The sequence below is a fragment of the Phasianus colchicus genome, chromosome 1, assembly GCF_987193195.1.
Source record: "Phasianus colchicus chromosome 1, bPhaCol1.hap1.1, whole genome shotgun sequence".
Lineage (NCBI taxonomy): Eukaryota > Metazoa > Chordata > Aves > Galliformes > Phasianidae > Phasianus > Phasianus colchicus.
Window position 1 is genome coordinate 131,603,874 of NC_143436.1, and position 25,047 is coordinate 131,628,920.

Below are 25,047 nucleotides of genomic sequence, written 5' to 3' on the forward strand. Positions count from 1 at the left end.
CTGATGGGGGGGTTGTGTTCTCGTGAGGAGTGCTGCGAAATCTCGCGAGAGGTGCGGCAGAAGGCTCCGTGGCGCCTCCCTGAGGTCCCGTTCCCGCGCTGCGGATATGGCGGCCCCGCTGTTGGCCTCGCCCGGCCGCCGGAGCCGCTTCGAGCAGGAGCAGGAGCGGACCGTCCGCGCCCTCATCCGCAGCGTCACCGGCCTCCCCGAGGAGGAGGAGGAGAAGCAGGAGGAGGAGGAGTCGGGCGGCGGCCGGTTCCAGACGGCGCTGAATTTCGCCTGGTCCAACTTCAGGTCAGCGCCCGCGGACTGAGGAGCGCCGCTGCACGGCCCCAGGGCTCGTGTGTGGGCTGCGCTATGGAACGGCTGCGGAGGAGGGCTGAGCCGCTGCTGCGGCGTTCGCGTCAGAAGGTGCCCTTGGCGGCCTCGCCTCAGCGGGCAGCGTTTTGTTGGTTGCAGGGAAGCGAAGAGTAAAGGCTGTGCGTGGTGAGCAGGGGAGCGAGCTACCGGCCTGGAGCGTTGCTGATACCGAATGTCGTCTGAGTTTGTCATAAACGTAGTGTATTTTAACCTGCCTCCCGTAATCCTGCCTTGGCTGCGTCCCTTTCATTGTGTTACAGTGCCAGCCAGTTCCTACTGAACTTCCCTGCGCTGCTTTTTCAGTTATCACAACCACCGTTTCACTGCTGCCACTCCTGGCGTGACCCATTTCCAGTTTCCCTCGCCACCAGTTGGCTGCTGCCACTGCTGGGCCGTATGTGCTTGTAAGCTTTATGCAGTGAGTGCTGAATCCATGCTTTAATGCTATTCAAATCCAGTTTTTAGCTAAGCATTTGCATTACTGCGTTGCATTGAGTGAGGCAGGGAGTCAGCTCATACGCTCCAATAAGGCTTTTTTATACAGAACAGCGAATAGCTGCTGGACAGCAGTGCGGAGGTTTGACAAGTTCAGCTTGGATACATATTAACGAGGCCACTTGTGTGCATTGGGAACGCGGGAATATGGTGTTACTGCTGTCCCGTTGTGATTTTTTTTGTTTACCAGAAGTATTTTGTGTTACATATCACAGTACTACATTAAATCCTTTTGTAGCTGCATCAGAAACACTGCTTGTAGCAGTGGTCATGCTGAGGCTAAATGTTGCTTATGGCCCCAGGATCTCTCAAAACCTCTGATGATTCTCATTAATAACTTCCTTTCACCTTAACAACTTGCCACTGTTTACTGTCATTTCTAGTTGTTCCATCTGGTATTTATTCCAAAACCTTAGATGCAGCTAAAATCAGGCTAGTAGATCCATGGTTAATAAGATGGTTCTTCTTCGTTTCCTAAATACAGGCATGTCTTTATCCTTCAATGATGTTATTAAAAAGCCTTGCTATTAGGCTTGCAGTTTCATTTTTTAGCTCTTTACCTTGACCATGAGGTGATGTTAGATTGTTTTTTTCCAAATTTGGCTGGTTAAACTTGGCTTTTGCCTCTGATTCAGAGGCAATGATTTTCATTTCTTTCTGTAGTCATATGAGTTTAAGCTACCTTTCAGGCCTGTGTTCTTGGTATCTTGAATCTTGCTGATGTACTCAGTGCTGTTACATCCCATTTCCTGTTTTTTCTCTCTTTATTCCTAACTGAAGAACCTTGTTTGTGTTCTGACGTCTTCTGCAAAGTCTATTGTACCTTTCACAAGTTTGGGTTTTTTTAATCCCTATACACGCTACTTTGGTGGTTTATCTTTTTGTTTGTTTGGATGAGGTTCTCTTTTCTTTTAGGCACTGTCCTTTGTCATTTACAAAGGAGTTTCATTTGGGTTTACTGACCTTTCCATGTGGGTGTTTGTTTTGCCTCTGCTTGTGGTACAGGTCCCAGATAATTTGTGTGTTTGACACAGATGACTTTGACAGTAATTTTTTTTTATTTCCTTGCTCTGCTTGACTTAACTGATGACATACTTTAATTACTTACTTTGCTGTTACTGCAGTAATTTTCCATTCATCTGAAATTGCTGGTTAAATTTAAGCTGCGTTCCATTTTTCTGTTTTTAAGGCTGATTGCCCTTAATCCTCCTTGAGATAAGAGGCATGGAGATTAAATTTTGTTGATGTTTAATGATGTTGCTGAATTAAGCAGGCTTTGTTAAACAGAAAACAAGATTAAAACAAAATTGCCATCGTGTAAATTGACTTTATTTTCTTTCTGACGTAAGTTGCCTTATCAAGCATATTCTAATACAGATTTCTTATACAGATTTCACCGTTTTCTTGATGTGAACAGTCATAAAGTAGAGAGGACCATAGAGGGGTGAGTTATGTGTTTATGGATTAATTATGAATTAGTTAACTTTTTTGAAGCATTACTTGTACTTTTTTTTTTTTTAAATTAGAATACATGAAAAATTGATAGTTCATTCTGACCTGGGAAAAGCAGCAAGCTGGAAAAGATTAACAGAAAAATTTCTGAATTCACCACTTCCAAGCATAGAAGAAACAAAAGTATGTATGTTAGAGTTTCCTTCTCCTTTTTGCACTCTTGTTGATGCAGTGAGCTTCTACTGTAATGTCGTGTTGGAAATTTCAGATGGCTTAGCAGTAGAGTTTGTGGTTGCTGTTCACATCGTGTATTTTTAGGGTTGTATTCTGTAGTTTCCCTGTTTGTTTTAGAAGCAGTCTTATTGTCCTTTCAGTGTTCCAGTGTGCTCATTCTCATGACTTACAGAACATATATTTCACTGCCAAGCAAATGTTTTGTGGTCAACATTGTACAAATGTAGCTGAACCCTTGTCTAGATGTTTTAAATCAGTGGCTGAGCAGAAATACTTGTTCTTTGCCCAAATTTTTACCTTAGGTAATGAATCTGAACCTTTTGATTTTATTATTCCCAAATGGAGCACTCATGGATTGTAGCTTCCTTACTGAGGCTGCATTTGTGACTTTGGAGTGCATTGGGTTTTGGTTTTTTTTGTTTTTTTTTTTTGCCTTGATACAGTTTCTATCAAAGCATTTTAAGATGTGGCCTGAGTGGAAATAGCAAAAATTGTCTCACTTGGGTGTTTTCCATTGTGGTCGTTTATTATGAATTTCACCTTTGAAAACTGGAAGTTTCTGCTATTAGGAGGTTTGCGCTTGCAATTTGAGACGTGTTGCCCCATATAATGTCTTTAATACAAGGCTCTGTTCATAGTTGGAGTCGATTCTTGTTCTCATTGAACTGCTGTCATACACCTCTCTTTGGACTTTTTTAGCTTTCCTCTACTTTGTGGAAAAAAATGTTGAGCCCTCAATAGCTTGCACATCTTGAGTTACTGTACTGTGCTCCTTAGTTTTTTTAATTACAAACCTTAACTTGTATTTGTTTTGAGTGTTGAATAAAAACAAAAATCCAAGCAAGCATTTTATAGTTAAATGTTGCAAATATCCCAAGACTTTTTTTTTTTTTTTAATTGTGACTGGAGTACAGCTGGAGATATCATATATCTCATACTTGGAAGTTAAACTGCTTTTAGTTTTTAGCAGTGTCACATAACTGGGAAGATTGGGTATTTAACAGTTTTGTGCCTGCTAAGTGGAATGCCAGCTCTCATTTGTGGCTCTGTTGATGACCTACCAAAACTCTTTGACTAACTCTTAAGGTCAGTAATGTTCAGTAGGAACATGTTTTACTCCATGTACACTAGTTGAGGGTAATGCTGCTCTACAAAAAAATTGAGAATTTTTGTTAGAAGTGGGCTTGGATCACATTCCCAATGAGCTTTTCATGTATTTCTTTTTTAACTTTTTAAGCCCATGTGTATGGGATGTAGACAGCAGAATATCCACATGGCTAGATGTGGAGTGTTCTGCTGAAGAATTCTGGAAGGTCAGAATGAGGCCAATGAAAAATCTTGCTTCAGAAAGAAAAAGTTCACTAATGACAGCAGTGGTTGTCTTCTAAGCAAGTATTAGGAATTAGGACCATAACGCCAATCTTTGCCAAATACCACTGTTGCTATAATAATCTAGCTTAGTTGAAGGCCTGTTTCAAAACTGCTTTAGCACAGTATCAGAGTTAAAAATGTATCCTTAACACTTTGTGTAGGTTTTCAGATGAGGGAAGATGATGTGAAGATGGTATCTAAATGTAGCAGTTTTAGTGAAATGTTTTTAGCTAACTTTGATTTAGCCTCTGTTTGAAATAACAAACCATATGAGTGTGGGAAATTAGACTTAGATACCTGCAGGCCCTTTTCTTTTGTCCATGTTGATATAGCTGTGTACACTTAGCCTGGCCTAAGGTGACTTCTTACTTTCACAGTAGTTCTGATTTCCTCTTATCTCTTTTCCATATCACCTGATTAGCTGCTAGTAAGAGGCAGCTGAGAGAGTTTTCATAGTATTTGCATATTGATCAGCTAGCTAGTGGGCAGAAGAGAGCAGATAACATTTGATATTGTGCTGCAGATCTTATTTTTTAGTTCAGGACTGAGGTGAGGGAATTAATTGTGAGCATTCTTAAAGATAATAGACTGAAGTTATTTTCAACCAAAATCTTTTCAATCTCTTTTTAATTAGCTTTTTTTCTAATGTGTTTTATAGACAGATACGCACTATTCCATACTGTCTCTTCTGCTATGTTTGTCTGATTCTCCATCTAACACCACCTATGTGGAAAAACCAAGAGAAAAAGAAGCAGGTAATTTGACAAGATGTTTGTGTTGCTAACAAAAGATGCACTCAGTTAATACAAGCTGATAAGAAGGCTGTTTTTCCTTTCTATTTTATTATCTTCATCACATCGAGGTGCATTATTGATTGTCTTTTTTATGATGTATACATTTCAAATAGTCTGCAAATAACCTTTCCTACCTCCCATTTATGTTACATTCCATAATTGAGTTTTCCAGCCAGCAGGGTACCTTGGGAGCTCTTACACGCTCAAAGACAGACAGCTGGTTTCTATCCTCAGTCTCTGTCTTGCACCTTAATAGGATATGTATTGAAACAGCTTTGGTAATATAAATTCCTGTGTTCCCAATGTAGTCAAGGAAAGGTAAATACCTTTGAAGGTTTCCAGAGGGGGACCCCAGTTGCCTGCGTTCTGAAGTAGGACTGTTTCACTCAGTGCCTAAAATGAGGCTTGTGCTTAAGTTTGAGTGGATACCATCCCCCATTTGTTTGCAGTGTTGTATCGTAGACTGAAAGAAGAATATTTCAGACTAACCTAAAGAAAATCTTGCATCTTAAGATTCCTTTTTGAATGATCTCTGCACATTCCCTCGGCGGTGTTTTGAATGCACTTTCAGCCCATTCCAGGAATGTGAATATGAAGAGGTTATCTCAAACAGCTCTAATTACAGTTGAGTAAGCTTCATGTTTAAGATATAATATATTCTAAGTGTGATTTGTTACTTTTAAAATATGACACATCACATCATGGATATGTGGTGTCTTTAGGAGAGTAAGACAATTCTTGCTTTACTGTTGTTTATTGTCCACTATGCTTGTGCATATGTAAGTTACACATTTAGAATGTCTCCACTGAGCTAATGGAATAGTCACAGTTAGTGATATGTTGCATTCTTGCATGTTTTTCCAGGACCAAAGCATAGGATAGTGTAACATAATAGAGATAAATGTGTTGATAGCACTCCGTGCTGCATATTTTGAGTGTATAAACAATAAAATTGAGAACATAAAGAATATATGTAGTCAATATCACAATTTGTGTGTCATGTTGAAAGTATATAACCTTGTTAAAAGAACAATGGTGTAACCTTAAGTGCTTGACTATGTCTTTGCTTTAGATTTAGAGTATAAAGGTAATTTAAGCTCTGGAATTTGTTTTCAAAGGAGGTCAGAGTGAAGTGATACTTACTATTTTATTTTATTTATACTTCTAGAAAAGGAAGAAAAATTTGACTGGGGAAAGTATTTGTTGGAAGGAGAAGAAATTTACTTTGGCCCAGGCATAGATTCACCAGTAAGTAATTTCTTAAAGTAAAAGGAAAGCATATAAACTGTTCTGAAGTACGCTGGAGATCTGATTAAATTGCCCTGGCATGTGTGCTCTGTTTACATGGATCCTTAAAGGATTCCCTGGCACGCTGTTGCTTACTTAACACCATGAAATTCATGCAGACTCAAGCAGAGCAGCAGTAATAGAAATGCTTTTGTTATTCATTCTGTTCTGACTTAGCCTTGCGACTGATCTGGCCTCGTCTGCCTGCTGCTAATCAAAACTTCCTTTAGCTCTATAGTTAAACTCTTCTACTCCTAAATTCTGATTCCCTTGAAAGGTTTCAGAGAGAATAAATTGCTTTTCTTTGGCAGCCTGTGTACTTTTCTAACCTTTTTCCTACTTAATATAGGTGATTGCTAGCCTTAACCAAATATTGTCCATAGTATAAAGGAGTATGTAAAATTCTTAGCATCAAAGTAGAATGTATATGGCAAGAGGAGGTGAGGACTACAGCAGATTTCCAAGCAAGTTGAAATTAATGGAACGTATGTGGCTTTCCCAGATCATCCTAACGTGGGTTTCCGAAAGTTTGAATCTTGCCAGTATTGGGAGAAGTTTTGGTGGTAAGTAAGAAGCAGAGGAAGTTCAGGTCATGCTACGTTTTGAGTCCCAGGAGAAGAATTCCATCAGTAACTTTGAAAAGCACAGTATCATCATCAGAGCCTTCTCTTGTGACTGGGCTTGTGGAATATAGCTTGAAAAATCACTAGCTGTTTTATTCTGCAGTGCTCAGTTTCTGTGCAGATAAATGCAAATGCTTCTTCCACCTAAAACTTACAGCTTTAATGTTAATATAATTTAAACCAGTCTCTGTGAGACAGTTATGTTAGTCTTAATGTCCTGAATTAGCTTTGTAGTGAAAGAAAGAAAATTGTTATATTCAGCTACAACAAGTCAGTAGGAACTGAGTATAGATCTGACCATTATGTTGTAATGAAACATGTGGGGTTTTATTTCCCTTGTTAGGATTGGTCTGGAGAAAGTGAGGAGGAGGAAGATACTCAGCCTTTGAGCAGGGAGGACTCAGGTATTCAAGTAGACAGAACACCTTTAGAAGACCAAGATCCAAACAAGAAAACAGTACCTAATGTTTCCTGGAAAGGTTAGTTTAAGTATTAATGTTTCTAATCTAATCATACATACTCAGATTTTACAAATATTGCTTTACTATTCTTTAGTGAGACACTAAAGATACTTAATAAGATACTGCATTTTAGACCTATAATTCACTTTAGTGTTTGTGCGTTTAATTTTTCAATATGGAAAGCTTGATTTAATTTCTGTTGATGCTAATGGAGAAGGCTTCTGTTTATTTGTGTGAAAATAGGCATAAATACTCAAAGATAGAAATGAAAACTTCCAAAGCAGATGTAGCATGCAGCTTTATGGGTATAAAGTAAATGTTTATTATTAACTATCAGGATGCTAAAATAATATTTAATTGGCAACAGAACTGATTGACTCAGTTCTATAAAACACTTCTGAAAAATTAGTTTTATGTCATTAGAACACTGGTGGCTTATTCTTGAATAGTTTCACAGAATATTAACTATAGCAGTGGATTTTCACATAGGATATTGTTGGATATATGATATCCTGTATAAGCAGTCTGTAATATTCATAATTTGTGTAAGTAGCAGTTATCTACTGAGATTAGTTATGGTTTCTTAGTAATCACATTTAAGAAAAAAACATTTTTGTGTAATGTACTGAATGTGTAGTAAAAAAGAACAGCGTGACAAAGATGGTGATATTTGGCAGTTTATTTTTGAAGTCTGCTTTGTTTTGTATTGTCAATGGCTTATGGGCTGGTTCGGCCCAGTTCTGTGACTGGTGGGACAGAGGGACCCCTTTCCCAGGGATCTGTGCCCTGGAAAAGGGAAACGGGGAAAAGGGTAGAGAGATGGGCCCTAAAACAAAACAGCAACATCGATCTGAGGAGAAACAAACTATTTTAATAAATAAGATATTGGAATGCAAGATAATGCACTATAACGCACTATAACACAAATTTAAGCTAATAAATCAAATATGAGAGAGGGTATCCAAAAGCTGAAGGCCTTACTTTAATACTGAGATGAGACGAGTAACAGACATGAGCCAGATAATCCATCAGGTGACCTACAAAGGCCTTTTGTCTTCTCCCAGAGAGTGGAAGTGGTAACAGAGCAGTGAACAGTCCTCTGTGGTATGTAGTAGTTCTTCTCTTCATGGACAGGTACCTGGACCTAGAGCATTAACTCTTTAACTCCCAGTGCACTACATGATGTTATGATGTGGAATACTGATAATCAAACATCATAAAACTATGACATGTATATATCATATGACAATTGCCTGAAATAAAAATGCATTCTCTGAGGAACAGTTGAAAGCTAGGTACCCCTCCGAGTCTTTTTTTTAAGACATAGAATCATGGAATCACTCAGGTTGTGAAAGACCTTAAAGATCATCGAGTCCAACCACAACCTAACCATACTACCCTAACTCTAACAGCCCTCTGCTAAATCATGTCCCTGAGCACCACAACGGATTTTAAACACCATCACATCCAGGGATGGTGACTCAAGCATCTCCCTGGGGAGCCTATTCCAGTGCTTAACAACCCTTTCTGTAAAGAAGGGTTTCCTGATATCCAGCCTAAACTTACTCTGATGCAACTTGAGGCCATTTCCCCTCGTCCTGTCACCAGTGAAAAGAGACCAACCCCACTCCTGTTGTAAGCACTTTTCAGATATTGGAAGAGAGCAATAAGGTCTTCCCTCAGCCTCCTTTTCCCCAGACTAAACAGCCCCAGTTCCTAAAGGAACCTATGAGGAGAGACTAAAGTCTCTCCTCATAGGGCATATTCTGCAAGCCCTTCACAAGCCTTGTTGCCCTTCTTTGGACCTGCTCCAGCACCTCAATGTCCTTTCTGTACTGAGGTGCCCAAAACTGAACGCAGTACTTGAGGTGAGTACAACTTTACAACTTCAGGAGGTGAGACATTTCTGTGCGAGTTAATTAATGCATGATGCACAAGTCACGTGATCAAGGTGAAATGTAAGCAGTTGAAAACTCAGATTTATATGAAACAATCTTTGCTTCTGCAGCTGAGTGGATAGGCTTATTAAAAAAACACACGGAAATGTTATCATGTGTTTTCCTGAACAAAAATATCTCACCCACAGTTGTATTTTTACAGTTGGTGAGCCTGATGCCCGGAGCTGGCTGGAGCAGCATGTCGTTCCTCAGTACTGGACAGGAAGAGCTCCTCGTTTTTCTCATAGTTTGCACTTGCATTCCAACCTAGCTGCAGTCTGGTGAGAAAACAATGTCACTTACATCTTCCTTGCTGGCACGTAAAGCTAAATAATAACTTAATTAAGCGTCTTTACTGTTAAAGTATAAAGCTGGTATAGTTACTGCTTGTGTAACTGTTGCCTCTGATAAAGAATCAAACATTGCAAATATGAATAATCATTGTATCCTTAAATACAAAAAATACTGTGGAAGGTTTACAAAGAATTGTGCATTACTACAGGGAAAAGTTTGTAGTTGCATGTGGAAGTTTCAATTTCAGAAGCAAACTTTTGAGATGAAGTATGAATTTGCTGCTATGAGTTAAGGAAATTGAAACTTTACTTTTTAGCTTAGTTTTTGGAATGGAAAGATTAACTCCATAACTTTTCATACCGTTGAATATGAGATAATTAAAAACAGAAAACAAATCTCAAATTCATTACTTATTTCCTACCTAATTGTTTGCCTTGCTGCGTACAACTAGATGATAGTGGATGTTTTCCATAGTATTTCACTTAACAATGTGGAAACAAACTGACTTAAAATGTCTACATGAACATTGTATCTATCCATATACAATTAGAGCTAAACTGACCCTTAAGAGTATTGTTTCATCCTTACTGTCAGATTATTGATCTTCGATTTCAGGCCTTAAATTGTTTTCATTTCACATTTTACTAGGGACCACCACTTGTACACCAGTGATCCTTTATATGTGCCAGAAGAGAGAACACTAGTCACAGAAACCCAGGTTATAAGGGAAACTCTTTGGTAAGAGCAATATCAGAAAGCTTGCATTTTAAGTTTCTATGTTTTTGTATCCTCGTTCAAGGAAATAAGAGATTTATCTTTGAACTTGTATCTGAAGAATTATTGCAGAGTTTTTAGCTTCCAGTGTTGCTGGGACAAAGATGCCGCTAGTGTATATTTACAAAGAAAATAGTTTACTGCTGCTTGTTAAGAAGCTGTTAAGAAGAACCAAGTTGTTCTTACCTTGCCCTAGAGTCTTTTTTAATAAAGTGTCCAACATTGCAGAGTAGGTTTTGATTCATCCCATAACTGGAAGATGTCTTATTTGGAGAGGAACTTTAGGATGTGTTTGCCTAGTGTCAGTGTTTTGTTCTTGTTCTAGCAACAACTTAACAGTATGAATAGCATAGCTGATCTTTGATCACCTTTCATTTGAAAACAGAAACGTAGGCAAGGCACAACTGATTCTTTTATTAGTGTTGTTGTGAGTCCATAAAGGCAGAGAAAAAGCATTAATCTTTCTGTTTCTTTTCAAGGCTACTTTCAGGAGTGAAAAAGCTCTTTATATTTCAGTTGAATGATGGAAAAGTGGTTGTGCGGAACGATATAATTGTAACTCACTTAACCCATGTAAGTTATTTCTGAATCTCAGCTGAATGTATCTGTCAGTAGGAAGATGTAATTTTTGGGACTAGGAAGTTAACACTGCTTGTGGGAAAGTAACATTTCTGCAATTGTTCTTCATTTAGTCAGAGTGGAATGAGCTGTTCCTATATGTGAGAATGTGATGAAGCAATAAAGATGGCAGAATTTCATTGCATGTTAATTCAGATAGATATCTTGTGATTTAATTGTTAGGCTTTCATTAAAAAATATATATCTTTATTCTAGAATTGCCTAAGGTCTGTGTTGGAGCAGATAGCTGCATATGGTCAAGTTGTGTTTAGACTGCAGAAATTTATTGATGAGGTGATGGGACACAGCCCGGAAAATGTTTCTACTCCAAAGAAAACGACTGAAGCCCCATTCAGAACATACCAAGCTTTTATGTGGGCCTTATACAAATACTTCATTAGCTTCAAAGAAGAACTTACTGAAATTGAAAAATGCATCATCAACAAAGGTACAGTGCAATGGAAATTTTATGGGATATTTTACAAGAGGGAGGCACAGAAGGAAATTTTTATGAGGGAAGCATGCAAAATATTATGTGAATGCATTTTGAAACTGTGAAATATGCCATGCTTCATTTTAAAACCTCATGAATAGCAATACCAGAATTTTGATTTTCTGTTGCAAGTTGCCTTTTTACATCTTTTTCTATTTTTTTTCCCTGTTTTTTTTTTTTTCCCCAGACAAAACAGTCACACTTTCAATAGTAATAGATAAGCTGTCTCCCCGCCTGGCACAGCTAAAGGTACTTCACAAGGTTTTTAGCACAGGAGTAGCAGAAGTGCCACCTGACACTAGAAATGTTGTACGAGCATCTCATCTGCTTAATACTCTTTACAAAGCTATTCTTGAATATGACAGTGTTGGAGAAGCATCTGAACAAACGGTAGGCAAAAATCATTCTTCCTTAATGAAATCACACTCTAAAATATTTGGTAAGGCAGATTTCATTCTGCTGACTGAGTACGTTGTCCTTCAGCAGCGGAGGACAAATCTGGTAGCCATAACAAATGACTGTTTTCTTACAAGAGTTCACTCAAACTACATACAAGATTCATGAGGGGATGAGCATTAGTGAAAATGTAGTAGATGTCACTGTGCCCATTATAAAATCATGGTGTGTTACAACTATCAGTTATCATTTAAGGAATGTTGGAGTGAGAGTAATGAAAGTTGCTGTTTGGGTCTAATTGCAATGACAGAAGTAATAAGGGGAAACTTGCACAATGCACATCTCCATTTATAGTGCTAGGCCTGTAATTGTTAGTTGAATATTTTATCTTTAGAAATCGTTAACTATAGTTAAGTATATCTTATAAACTTGCTATCATACAATTAATAGGTTAGACTTTGCTATGTTCCTTGTAATATTTACTGGAAAAAATTATTTATTTTTTTTCTTTCTTTAAATTCAGGTGTCCCTTCTGTTCTCTCTCTGGGTTGAGACTGTGAGGCCATACTTACAGACAGTGGATGAGTGGATTGTCCATGGCAATTTGTTTGATCCTGCAAAGGAATTCATCATTCAGAGGTAGGGGTGCTGATGTTGGACACTCATAGTTTGAAAGTACTTCTTGATTGTTCTGAAAGAAAGGTGACGTATAGAGCAAAGATGACAATAAACCTTCTAGTAAGGAAGTTTCATCTTTTAAAAAGGAAAATACTCAACACTTTATTTTTTCTTCCTTCTCTGCAGGAACAAAAACGTTCCAGTTAATCACAGAGATTTTTGGTATGCTACCTACACATTATATAGCGTGTCAGAAAAAACAGAGAATGAAGAGAAGATGAGTGATAATGCCAGTGCCAGTTCTGGCAGTGATCAGGCCCCTTCAAGCAGGCAACACACTATGGTCTCTTTTCTGAAACCTGTGCTAAAGCAAATCATCATGGCTGGAAAATCCATGCAGCTGTTGAAGAATCTTCAATGCAAAGATGGCTCTCCACAGCAGGCCGCATCCAGGGGTGAGCTGTCAGTTGGTGGAGTATCATGCCATAGGGTAACTAACAGCATGGGAATATTTTATATAATGGTGTTTCTGTGGTTATAGAACAACTTAACTGTCCTCCTTATATGTCAGTATCATGGTTTGTAACTCCAGTTCTGACCGATAACTTACTCTTCCAATGCAACCAAGTGACAAGAACAAAGCAAACAATGATCAGTGATCAAGTACTCACTTCAGGTTTTGTTGCTTCAAATTTTCATAAACTTGTTTTCATATGCTTTCAAAACATTTCATTTGTTATTAGACAAACATGGTAAACAGTAAAACTGTGTTTCGGTCTAATAAATAGTTGTTTTTCATTAAGTGGTTGAGTAATTTCAAGGTAACATACAGAACTTCTTCAACAAAAAAAAGTTTACTAATAATTAGATGAAACTTATACTGACAATTTTATGCGTATCTATAGCCAGGTTACTTTTTTGAATGATTGTAAAACATGGTGCAGCAGGTAATCAATGTTGATTTTTTTTTTTTTTTTTTGGAGGAGATGAAATGCATTTTTTGGTCATACAATTTCTGTGGGGTTAATAGTGATAGCTGAATTATGTTGGCATCTCTATAGGCTTGTTTCCCTCTGTGACACGGTGTTGCTTTATGTGCTGAGAATTGCCTTTATGAGAAAGAAGTTCTATTACAGTCTCTAATTAGCAATGCATTTAACCAAATGCCTGACTTGAAGCATTAGATTAGCCCCACTGATTTAGAGATATTTAGTTCTAAGTACTTACCTGAGAAGTGGCCTAAATTTTGTTTAAAATCTTTCAAGCGTATGTTGGATTCTGCAGTTGGTCTTGTAGTTCAGGCAGTATTTTCTCTTACAATGAAATCTTACCATGAAACACATTGCCCAGTTTAGATGCTGAAAGAAAGAGTTTGTATACGCTGTTCCTGGAATCCGTGCAGTCTCGCCTGAGGCATGGGGAAGAGTCTGTTCCAGATATTATTACAGAGCAGCAGGCCACCAAGCAGAGCCTAATAAAGATGCAATCTATAGCAGAAAGGCACTTAGAACTGGATGATGTCCATGACCCACTGCTGGCTATTAATTTCGCCAGGTAAGTAAATAGCCACTAGATGAATGATCTTCCTGCTGTGTTGTTGAGAGCAATGTTCTGCTCAGTGACATCTGATAAAGCAAATTTTTATTGCTGCTGCAGTAAACAAGCAATCAGAATAAAGAGTAACACCAATAATCAGTGGCAGAATCTCAATAAATACTACCCTTCTGCTTAGCTGGAAGAAAAACAAATCAGTGAGGAATCGGCTACTTACATCAGTTAGTGTAGTAAATAGGTGCAGCATTTATCATGACCTTTTTTGCACATAAATAAGTGTTTGAGTAATGAATGCTCTGGTAAAATATAAACTGTAAATGTGCTTGCTTGGGATTTGTGTGCAGTATACACTCTAAAAATCTTTTTCTTTTGTCATTTCAAATAAGAAACAGCTATTGAGGTTTTTCCCAAATACTAGTTGGCAATTTCTGTGTTTTCAGTTCAGACTTCAGAGGAGGTTGTTTTAAGAAATCATAATTATTAATGGATAAAACTATCACTTCTCTCATTTGTTAGTACTATTTGTTCAAGTTAGATAGTCAAATGAATTCAGTGTCTGACTCATCCAGTCTATCAAGGCGACATCTGCAGTGAACCAGGCTTCTTACACTGGATTCATCTAGTGAGCAGCTTTTCAAACATCATTATAATAAGTTGACCTTTTCTGATACAATAATAATTAAACCTAGCAAATGTAGGTTGCCTGCAAATAATACAGGTAACTTATACTCAAGGTGCCTCAAACAAACTCTATTCTTTTCCCCAAATTGTTGCTTTAAAAAAATATATATATATTTCCTTACTGGGAAGTTCATCTGGCTACTGTGTGTACATAACAGTAGTATAGTTTTAAAAGTTCCAGTGAGAAAGGGTTTTATTAAGCTGGATAGTGTTCAAACTTGATGTTGTTTTTCTGAATTATTCCTTTAACAGTTATTACAGTATGCCATCCTATTTCATATTCTTATGCCTGGTCACTATATGGTGAAACTAATATATAAAATATTAATGGTTGCAACTGTAATGTTATATAATTCTATGTTACACAGTAATAGTAGAACTTTTAATGTAACAGTTACAATTAATAGCTGCGAACAGCTTTTATTCTGCAATCCTGTTTTTTGAGCAGAAGCTCCAATTTTGATTAAAATTTTCTAAGGTATGACATTTTTCTTCTATATATTGTGCAAATTTATATGTATTCTAACCTAAGTATTTTTATTTGATTTAATTTTTAAGATTATATTTGGAGCAGAGTGACTTTCACGAGAAGTTTACTGGTGGGGATGTTTGTGTGGATCGATCCTCAGAATCGGTCACCTGCCAGACTTTTGAACTGACACTGAGGTCTTGTCTTTATCCTCACATAGACAAGCAATACTTGGAGTGCTGTGGTAATCTAATGCAAACTTTGAAGAAGGATTATAGGTAAGAAAGTAACGTGTTTAGCATTTCTGATTATCAATGTTATGTCATTTAAGTAAAAGCAGGAATTTTCTTTTAAAAAAAAAAAAACGTGAATTAAACACCTTTCTATATTAATTGAATCATCAAGGAAATACTTAACAAAAAGGGAGATCTAAAATGGTCACGAGTGAAACTTTGGTCTATCTACTTTAAATTAACAGCAAATACATTGTTGAACACCCAGTGAAGAAAAACAGGGAAATTGTTTTGGACAGTATTTTTAATAGTGCTGTCATTTAAAACTGGAAGATGAATTTTAGGAGGTCAGAATGTATTTATATAGTCTGAAATTTGGTTATGGTGATTTAAAATTTACTACATGAAACAATGTTACGCAGTATTTTTATACAACATGAAGTAAAATGGCCTATTCCTTTTAGGTGGTTAAAGGGGGTCATGCTTTTAAGCTACCTTAAGTACTTAATGTATTTTTGTAGTTGTGTTTTGAAAGAGATGCAGAGGTACTGTTCTTCTTACTGCTTTGCGCAGGAAGAATTGCTATCATCACTTCATGGAGCTCCATTTTGAAGTCCTTTCTTACACAAAACTCTCTGAAGTTGTGTTCAGAAAGAAGGACAGGATTGCCAAACTCTAAGCCATTTTTGAGAATTGCCTGGCCTGTAAGAAGGCTGAATGCCATGATCACGTCTGTTGAAGACAGCTTGCCTTTCAAGTTGAGAGAAAAAAATGAGTTGATTATTTTGTTTTATTTGAACATGTTCAGAGGCTTTCTTGAGCAGTGGATTTCGTTACATTTCTGTTCAGTACATACAATGAAGAGTTGTTAAGGTTTGGTTTCACTTGTATGATGAAGACTTATGTAATGTTCTGTATTTTTTTCCTTCTTTAGGCTTGTAGAATATTTGCAAGCTATGAGAAACTTTTTCTTACTTGAAGCTGGAGATACTATGTATGATTTCTATACATCCATTTTTGACAAAATTAGAGAAAAGGAAACTTGGCAGAATGTTGCCTTCTTAAATGTTCAGCTTCAAGAAGCAGTAGGACAGCGCTATCCGGAGGACAGCTCAAGGTAAATGCAAAATCCTGCAAAACAGACTTTAGTTATGGTTTCTTTCACATCTTCCTGAATTAGTACACTTCACTGGCGTAGTTCAATACTAATTAATGCATATTCATTGCAAGAATCTGTTTCAGTGAAGCTTTGAGCTGTTGTCTCCTTTTCAACACAGCTCTATCAGATTAAATTAGGCAATGTTTAAGAAAGTGAAAAAAAAATCTCTAATGCAAGTAGCCACTAATTTAGAATTAGATCACCACCAATAAAATCACTTCTTTCCTTGTAAAGGTTGTCTATATCATTTGAAAGTGTTGATACAGCAAAGAAGAAACTGCCTGTCCACACCCTAGATGGCTTGACATTAAGTTATAAGGTAGGGTATAGTAACCTTAATATTGCTGCTGGTTTTTATTCTAGAATAGATTTGAAGTTGTATTAATGTGACTTACCTTTTCTGTCTCTGTCTTATCCTCTGCTGTTCTTAGGTTCCTTGGCCTGTGGACATAGTTATAAGCCTAGAGTGCCAAAAAATTTACAACCAAGTTTTTCTGCTCCTACTACAAATAAAGTGGGCCAAGTATAGTCTAGATGTTCTAAGATTTGACGGTAAGAAACTGTTTGAATAAGAGATACTCTAAAAACTTTGTTCTGGGGTCTGAGGATATAAACGGTCTGCTGCGTTCTGAAGTGAGCAGTTTGATTAAATCTGTAAAATATTAATCTCTTTTAGCTTCACAATTCAGGTATATTAAATAGGACATGCTTTTTACATCTCCTCAGCCTCATAAACAATGTTATTCGTGCATTCTTGTTACCTCTTTGGTTCAGGTCTAATTGGTTTATGTATGATCTTCCAACCCTGCTGTTGTAGGAAGATCTGTCTGCTACACCTGTTATTCATAGCTCAGGTTTTTTGTGAGTAATATCTTGCAAGCAAGTTTAGAAAACAAGATGAAAAAAATACTGAAGTTGAGATTGAAACAGTAAACTTGATAAGAATACATACTTAAGCTACAATTTAATAATTTGATGTTTGTAGAAAGAGATCTGCTGTTGAGATCTTAATCTTCAGTGTATTAATTTTATGCTTTTCCTTTCGTATATGAAGTTGATATGTGATTTATGTCCTGGAAAATCAAATTAGAAAGTTTGGTGCTTCATCTGTTCCTAAATTCTGTTCCTAAAAGTATGTGGTTTTTTATTGTTAAAACTTTACAGATAAGGCTTTGTGTTTTAAGTATTTCCCTCTTTGTGGAGATAGATAATATGCACATTATTTATTTACTTATTATCTTTTCACATAATTAACTCTTAAATAGCATTTTCTATTCTAATATTTATCAAATTCAATGTACATATATTTTCAAAATACAAATATTGCTGCTATATTTTAATAAAACACCTGAATTGCAAGAAAAATCTTATATCAGTGTATCTTACATAGTAATGAGAAATCAATTTTAAGTAACATTTTAGCTAAGTTTGTTTTCATAAATGTTTTAATATGTTTTATTTTTAGAACTAGTCTGTGCTGCAGAAAACTCACAGGTTAAAGAGGAAACTTTATTAGAACAAGGAACGCTTCCTCGATTTGGACCACAAACAGAAAGTATAAAACAACAAATACATCGCATGTTCCTCTTAAGAGTGAAACTTATGCATTTTGTTAACAGCCTGCACAACTACATCATGACTCGGGTTTGTCTTATCTCATAATTTCATTTATGCTAAGAACTTGTAACTGTAGATGCAATATTTTTTATTTAAAACTATCCAGACCAAAGAGATATAAGTTACTAAAGCAAAATCCTTTTCTAATGTCTCTTCTTCAAGGTGATTTTAATCTAAAATTTAAGCTAAAAAATGTTTCAGCTTTCACTTGGACAGTTAAAATCAATTCTAAAAATGCTTCGTAAGTTCTATGTGCAGACTGATCTTTGGATATTATTTTTTCATATCTTTTTTTTCTTCTTGGCTGTTTGTACCAGAGCTGTGTGTGCAATGCATGCCAAAATAGGCTTCTTTAAACTCTCTAGAGCTATTATGGTCATAGAAGTGTAGCTGCAGATGTTTTTTATAATGATTCTTCTAAAAAATCTCTGCTATGCAGATCCAAAAGTATTACTTCTCAAAAATAAAGGTAACATCTAGAAGGTCCATATCTACTCAGTTGCCTTCTTTTGGCCTTTAATGAAATAATATAGTCCAAATTGATTCCTCCAGAGCTAATATATCTGCCTGTGTGTAGTGATAATGTTCCTACTTGTGCAAAGTACACAAAATGTCACTGAGTTATAAGATGAATTCAGAGTTTTTACTTTATAGTAGCTGGGAGGCTGAGCCTCCACGTTAAGATTGGAAAGGGAAGAGTGAATGTATCAGGCAGTTATTGGCTCTCAAAAATGAAGTCTTGGAAATGAGTCACAGGGATTTCTGTGCAATGTAGGATTTAAATAACTGTGGTTTTCTCTTTAAGATTCTTCACAGTACTGGCTTGGAATTTCAGCACCAGGTAGAAGAAGCTAAAGATTTAGATCAGTTAATAAAGATTCATTACAGATACCTATCTACAATCCATGATCGCTGCCTACTAAGAGAAAAGGTAGGTAAAAAATGGAATATTTGATGTATTGAGTTCAGCAGGACATGAAAATAGTACTAATGATGCTGTGCCTATTTTGCAGTTCATACATACACTGTAATAAATAATCCTCTTGAGGAAATGATAACTTGTTTAGGATTAACACCGATATTGTTTCTCTTGCAAGTCTCAGCTTCATTTCTGTGAAGGAGAGAAAATAAAATTATCTACATCAGAGTTTACATACGTTTGTTTTTTAGAGATGCTGGGATTTGAACAAACAGGCTTGGAAATGTAATGAGGATTGTATACGCTGGTGTGGTAGGAAACGGAGACATGTCTGTTGTTGCAGTCATCTGTCTCATATACTAATCCTCATTGAAATAATCATGAAATGAATGAAGGCAAATACAAAGCATATCTTAACTGGGCAGACTTGTGTTATGCCTTGGAGACCATTTTTACAGATAAGATTAGAAGGCGTAGGATACATTTATGTCCTTAATAATGAAAATGTTTATTCACTTTATTAACAATTACTTTCTGATTGTTATTCCTTCTGTTTTGTTACTCTAGGTGAGCTTTGTCAAAGAAGCTATAATGAAAGTTTTAAATTTAGTGCTGATGTTTGCAGACCGTTGGCAGGCGGGTCTGGGGGCTTGGAAGTAAGTATATGTACCTAAAATAAAACAGTCATGATTTCACAGCTCAGAACATGCTTTTGAGATGTTTAACGGTCAATGCCAGAAGCTAGTCACTATTTCTTAACAAAAGTGAAATTTATCTTAGAACACAAGAAGTATCATATGCTCCTGTGAGTGTGTATTTGGTATTTTCTAATTACAAGTATGGTTCATATGTATCTTTAAAGTATCTGAAAAGGTTGTACAGCGTAGCAACAAAGAGAAGTTTTCATCCATATTTGTTCGCAGTGATAAAATGGGATGTTCATAAGTTTCGTTTATGATCTTGTTTTCTGGCTGTGATTTAAAGTTATAGGCAGCCAGCTGCTGACATTTATTGGTTCACGAAAAGTGAGATTGTTTTGCATGACTTTCATTCTAGAAGGCAGTACATTTTTGTCATTCTTAAAAATAAATGTAGGTAAATTTAAATCTAACACTTGAACAACCCTCTTTTTCTAACTTAGACTGTCCACACTATAAAACCTTTGTCAAAATTTCAAGGGCAAAAATTGGAGATGTTGAAGTCTATGAAAGTTGACTTTGGGGTGAAGATTTTCATGTAGAAACTAGGTGATCTCCAGAGGTCCTTTCCTGCCCCTACAATTGGGTGTTGTTCTGTGATTCTGTAATAAGAAAGCAGTGGGTGATCGGAGCCCTGTTTAACCTGCTGTGTGTCCTTGTTTTATTTGGTAGTGTAAGTTTATCCCAAAGAGCTCCAAAGCAATTAGGAGCAGGAATGGCTGTCTTGAAATTCCTGAAAACTGTTCTGAGTACCTCAGAATAGTAGTTCTCATCAGCTGAAACCACAAAGTTCCTCCTAGTAACTGCAGATACTTACAAGAGGATGACAAAACGCCACTTTAATAATGTTCAGGCACTCCAGTCTAAATTGGCCACAGTTTACATTTTAGAGTGGTATACTCAAATATAACTGAAATATTTTAAGTTCAAGATGGAATGCAGTGCGAAGAACATGTTGGTTGTTCACTGTGAAGTTTTGGTTATATTTTGAAGGTAACAGTTGCTTGACTGACTGGTAAGTGTACCTCCCTTCTACTTCTTTGTAGGATGGAATCCATAGAGAAAATGGAATCTGATTTTAAAAACTGCCACATGTTTCTTGTAACTGTCCTCAACAAAGCTGTCTGCCGAGGCTCTTTTCCTCACTGTAAGTACATGATGCTTTTCATATACCTGCACTTGTCACACAAAATGTATTTAAGTTTTAATCTATTTGTCAGTACAGATTAAAGAATCTAATTTGTGAAAATAATAAATAAAGTATTCAGAGAAACATAAAGCCTTACTTCTGAATAAGTTGAATTAATTAATTTTAGAATATATGTACCATAATTTATTTTTCATGGCAACTATCTTCAGTTTATCTGTTTGCTTGAAGAGGGGATCATAGAATCACACAATGGCTTGGGTTGGAAGGGACCCAAAATCATCAAGTTCCAAATCCACTGCCACAGGCAGGGCCACCAACCTCCAGATCTGGCACTAGACCAGGCTGCCAGGGCCCCATCCAACCTGGTCTTGAACACCTCCAGGGATGCGACATTCACAGCCTCTCTGGGCAGCCTGATCCAGCACCTCATTGGTCTCTCTGTAAAGAACTTCCTCCTAACATCCAATCTAAACCATCTCTCCTTGAGCTTAAAACCATTCCCTCTTGTCCTATCACTGTCTACCCTTGTAAAAAGTTGATTCGCCTCCTGTTTATAATCCCCTTTTAAATACTGAAAGTGTGCAGTTGAGGTCTGCTTGCAGCCTTCTCATCTCCAGGCTGAACAAGCCCAGCTCACTCAGCCTGTATATCTTGACAGCCAAAGTGGTCTTCTAAATAGGTAATTAAAACAAAGACCTGAAGAGCATATATAAGCGTTTTTAATGTTGCTAGGTGACAGCTGGGGAATAGCTTGAACAAATAACATTTTAATATTTTGATGCCTTAACTGCAGCTGCCCTTATGCTCTTGACTGTGTGCTAGAGGTTACTCAGTACTGGAAACAGCAGAAGAGGATATTTGTGCTTCTACTTGCAGCCTGATACTAGCTTAAATGGGTTGTCAATGCCAGTTAGAGCTAGGGTGCAACTTCTGAATTGAATTAGCTGGGATTTAGATGCACATTCATTTGTTTTTCCTCTAAGATCAGCCCTTTCTAATAGGGAAGGGAGATGGGCTTCTAAAAGAGGTTATATCTTATCGCTGCTCTTCAGTCAAGAAGAGGTTGTCTGCAACGACTGTCTGTGAGAATGGCTAACTGCACATAATTCCCCTCAACTTTTATCCAGTTTTCTGTTTGCTGCCATTTGCTGCCATTAGTATTTCAAACAAAGGAGCTTATTTCTCACCAGTTCTTACCAGTTAACCATCACTAAGAAATGTCAGAAATTCATGACATTTAAAATGTCTTACCATCTTAAATCCTGAAGTGTTAACATTTAAAAAATAAACTGATATTTTCCATTTAAACTATGAAATTGAATATTGCAGTGAATGTTTGCAGATTGATATAAGTGCAAATACTCACTTTTTTTTTTAATGGTTTGATTCACAGTGGAATCTTTAGCTCTATCACTGATGGCTGGCATGGAACAGAGCTAGCGCCTGAATCTGCTGAGCTGCAGAACAACTGAAAGCAGCATTTATGTTGAATGTCCTTTGTTAACTGTAAGCGTTTTACACTCCATTTTGAAACATATATAGTGAAATTATACTGATGGTTTGGAGCTGTGTAAAGTATTCTCATATGTAAATAATGTACAGGTATTTAAGTGTATTGCTTGTGGCTGTATTGTTCTCTGTATGTATATGACTTTGACATGAAAAAATGTGCACTGTAAAATGCATCCTGTGTGAACAATCTTGCCTGAAATACATGAAGTGTATTTTGTGCTGTATAAAGGATTTTTATTTTGTTTTTATTGTTATTATGAATAATTGCTGATGTACTGTTTCCATTAACTTTGCAGCTGTGACTAGGTCACAGGGCACTGTGCACTGGTGTGACTCAGTTCTTATTATTCAAAAGGTTGGCTGAGTTCATTTTGGGGGGAAAAAAAAGAAGCTAAGAGCCATTTATCTTGTTTGCTTAATGACTCTTAAGCACTCTTTGGGAACAATTATAACTGTTACAATAACCTGATATTAAAAAAACAACAACAACATTAACTTAATTGAAGTAGATTATTGTAGGCCATAGAATACTGATATTTTTGAATGTTAAATGATGAAAGCATACTAATTTTGGTGGTAAACTTGTCAGTTTAAGCATGATGAAGATGACTGTGAAATACATTGCTTTTACCTGTTGGATTGCTAAGATGTTTCAGAGGTTACAACTTGATCATTCTCCTTCAAAGCCTTTTGCAAACAAAACTATTCATTTAATAGTTAATTTCTTGTAAAGAGGTAGATCATAATACAGAAAGGGTACGTTTTTAGAGAAGTGGATGTAGGGCTTGTTCCACAACCCTGCTACATCCCCATGATTTTTTTTGTCATTCTGACATGACTACACCTACATTTAAAAGAAGAAAATCGCAGCCATTTGCCTTTTTATTTGAATAAATAAAGGATTAAATAATTGGAATTTGACCATTGTGTGTGAGTTTCTGCTTGAATCTCAGTGGTAACTTACTAAAGTTAGAGGGGTGTTTCTGCTGTATAAGTGCAGTATATTAATAATAGCTGTGGAACAGTGGCTCACGTTATAAAGCTGTTTTTGGAGCTGTGAATTTGCTGCATTATTTTACACGTATAAATATTGCTGTCTTGTGTAAACGAGAGATCTCAACGGGTTCCTGCAAAGTTATGGCTTTTTTTTGAGTCTTTTTTGTTTACCTGAAGAATAAGTCCTTTGGTTTTGGTGTGTATGCCTTGTGATGCTGCCAAGACCTTCCATTGGCCTGCTGGCAGCAGCTAAGTAAAGATTTACCTATTCAGAAAAGAGGTTTTTGGTGAAGTGTTGGGTATTTCAGCTATTTGCTCAAATTTCAGATAAAAAAAAAAAAAAGTCTAGCATTTTCTGATCTCTTTAGAGAGAAGTGCTGTTAGTTGGATTTCACCCCCTGTCCATTTCTTCTGGATGATTTTGACTGCTTGCAAATTCCAATCTCCATCAGTTATCTCTGATTTGAATCTTAAATTTGGGATCCTTCTCTTCAACATGGAAATGTGGCATTTCTATATGCTTTATTTCTACTTTTGGGATTTTGAGCATGTGAAAACTGATCTTTCTAAGCTTCTAAGGGGTAACTTCTGATTTAAAGCTTTTGTTGTTAAAAAATAAAAAAATAAAAAGCCCACTAGGTGGCAGATTTTAAAATTTCAAGGAATTGATTTTACGAAGTTGATCTTTTTGTGCTTATGGTTGTTGGTTTCATAATATCAAAAGGCTGGTGTGTACTGAAGTGAAAAAAGTATGTCTGATGATAGAAGTATGTCTGATCTAAAGTAAGAAATAGGAACTTATTTTAAAAAAAATGATTCTTGACTATGGGGATAATGTCTTAATGAATTATTGAATGAGAGGAAGCACAAGCTGATTTGTAGCTGCAGACAGATTGTTCTCATCCTAGAGAAATGGAAACTACAAAGCAAAAATACTGTTAGATTCTACTCTTAGCCAAGTTATCCAATTTTATGCTAAGCCACAAGAAGGCCTTGGGTTCTTGAAAAATAAGTACTTAAATGTGCATGGAGGAGTGAAAAAGGAGCACTAATCTGGGTGAAACAGCAAGCATGGATTTAGGTACTTAAAAGTAAGGATCTGGCTAAATGGTATTAGAAAAGATTATAACGTTCAAGGTGAGATGTTGCATCTGATGTCTAAGAATCTTTGGGAAAAGAAAAACAGCCTGCATTATTGGATGCTGTTAAATCTACACTTTATTTCCAAATCTTTTTTTTTCTCTCTAACTTCTGGGTGCCCTCTGCCAGAAGTTACAGTGTAGAGGTCCTTATCTGTCAGCCTCAGCACTTCTCTTCCTTTTCCTTCTCTTTCCTGTGATCTTCTATCATATCTAGGCCCCATTTTAGAACAGATTTCAGAAATTCTCTAATGCTTTCTTTGTTGTTTAGTTTAATAACCTCCTAATTAACTAGGTCCTTGGGGACCTTTGCTAGTGTCAAGCTATTGATAGCAAAAACAGTTAGCAAGCAGTTGCTGATTGCATGGTTTCCGTGGTAGCATGGATTAAAGATACCATCTCTGAATTGCATGCCCATGAAAAAACAAAATCTACCCCCCAGCTGCATTTTAATCTGACTAGCTCTACAGATTTACATGTTGCCAGCTTTCCTCCTATACTCTTTTGCTTGCTTATAGAAAAGCATTCCCACATCTGCAATTTGTAGTTAATGGATCATGCTGTGGCTTGTTGTGCACTGCTTTTATTGCTGGGAAAGCTGCATGGGGTTGTTGGTCACTGCATCTAGATAACTAATAAAATGACCAGCATTAGATGGGCCTTACATAAGGCCAAGTGAGGGATTATATTTGAGCTGTTGCTTGCATGATAGA

General features: G+C 36.7%; 1 protein-coding gene and 1 long non-coding RNA gene across 4 annotated transcripts in view; one reads left to right on the forward strand and one right to left on the reverse strand.

The window, feature by feature from the left end:
* Positions 1–24,602, forward strand: TUBGCP5 (tubulin gamma complex component 5). 2 transcript variants are annotated; one of them, XM_031596175.2, is made up of 24 exons: positions 1–294; positions 2,246–2,299; positions 2,382–2,490; positions 4,571–4,667; positions 5,220–5,330; positions 5,875–5,954; positions 6,960–7,095; positions 9,178–9,295; positions 9,957–10,046; positions 10,562–10,655; positions 10,917–11,148; positions 11,381–11,583; positions 12,113–12,228; positions 12,394–12,662; positions 13,563–13,761; positions 15,001–15,189; positions 16,079–16,261; positions 16,538–16,622; positions 16,735–16,855; positions 17,769–17,947; positions 18,726–18,851; positions 19,407–19,495; positions 20,584–20,684; positions 22,081–24,602. In XM_031596175.2, the coding sequence occupies exons 1-24, from the start codon at positions 107–109 to the stop codon at positions 22,125–22,127; spliced, it is 3,216 nt and encodes a 1,071-aa protein (XP_031452035.1). In that variant the 5' UTR covers positions 1–106; the 3' UTR covers positions 22,128–24,602. The 2 variants fall into 2 exon arrangements, with proteins under 2 accessions (XP_031452035.1, XP_031452036.1); XM_031596176.2 differs by lacking the exon at positions 5,220–5,330.
* LOC149920036 (uncharacterized) overlaps positions 12,227–25,047 on the reverse strand; it is a 16,337-nt gene continuing 3,516 nt past the window's right edge. The window contains exons 3-5 of one of the 2 annotated variants that reach the window (XR_016460407.1): positions 18,945–19,031; positions 16,699–16,744; positions 12,227–12,280 (exon numbers count right to left, since the gene is read on the reverse strand). This is a non-coding gene — a long non-coding RNA (uncharacterized LOC149920036). Of the gene's footprint in view, positions 12,281–16,698; positions 16,745–18,858; positions 19,032–25,047 lie in introns of those variants that run through there. The other variant, XR_016460406.1, reaches the window with a different exon arrangement.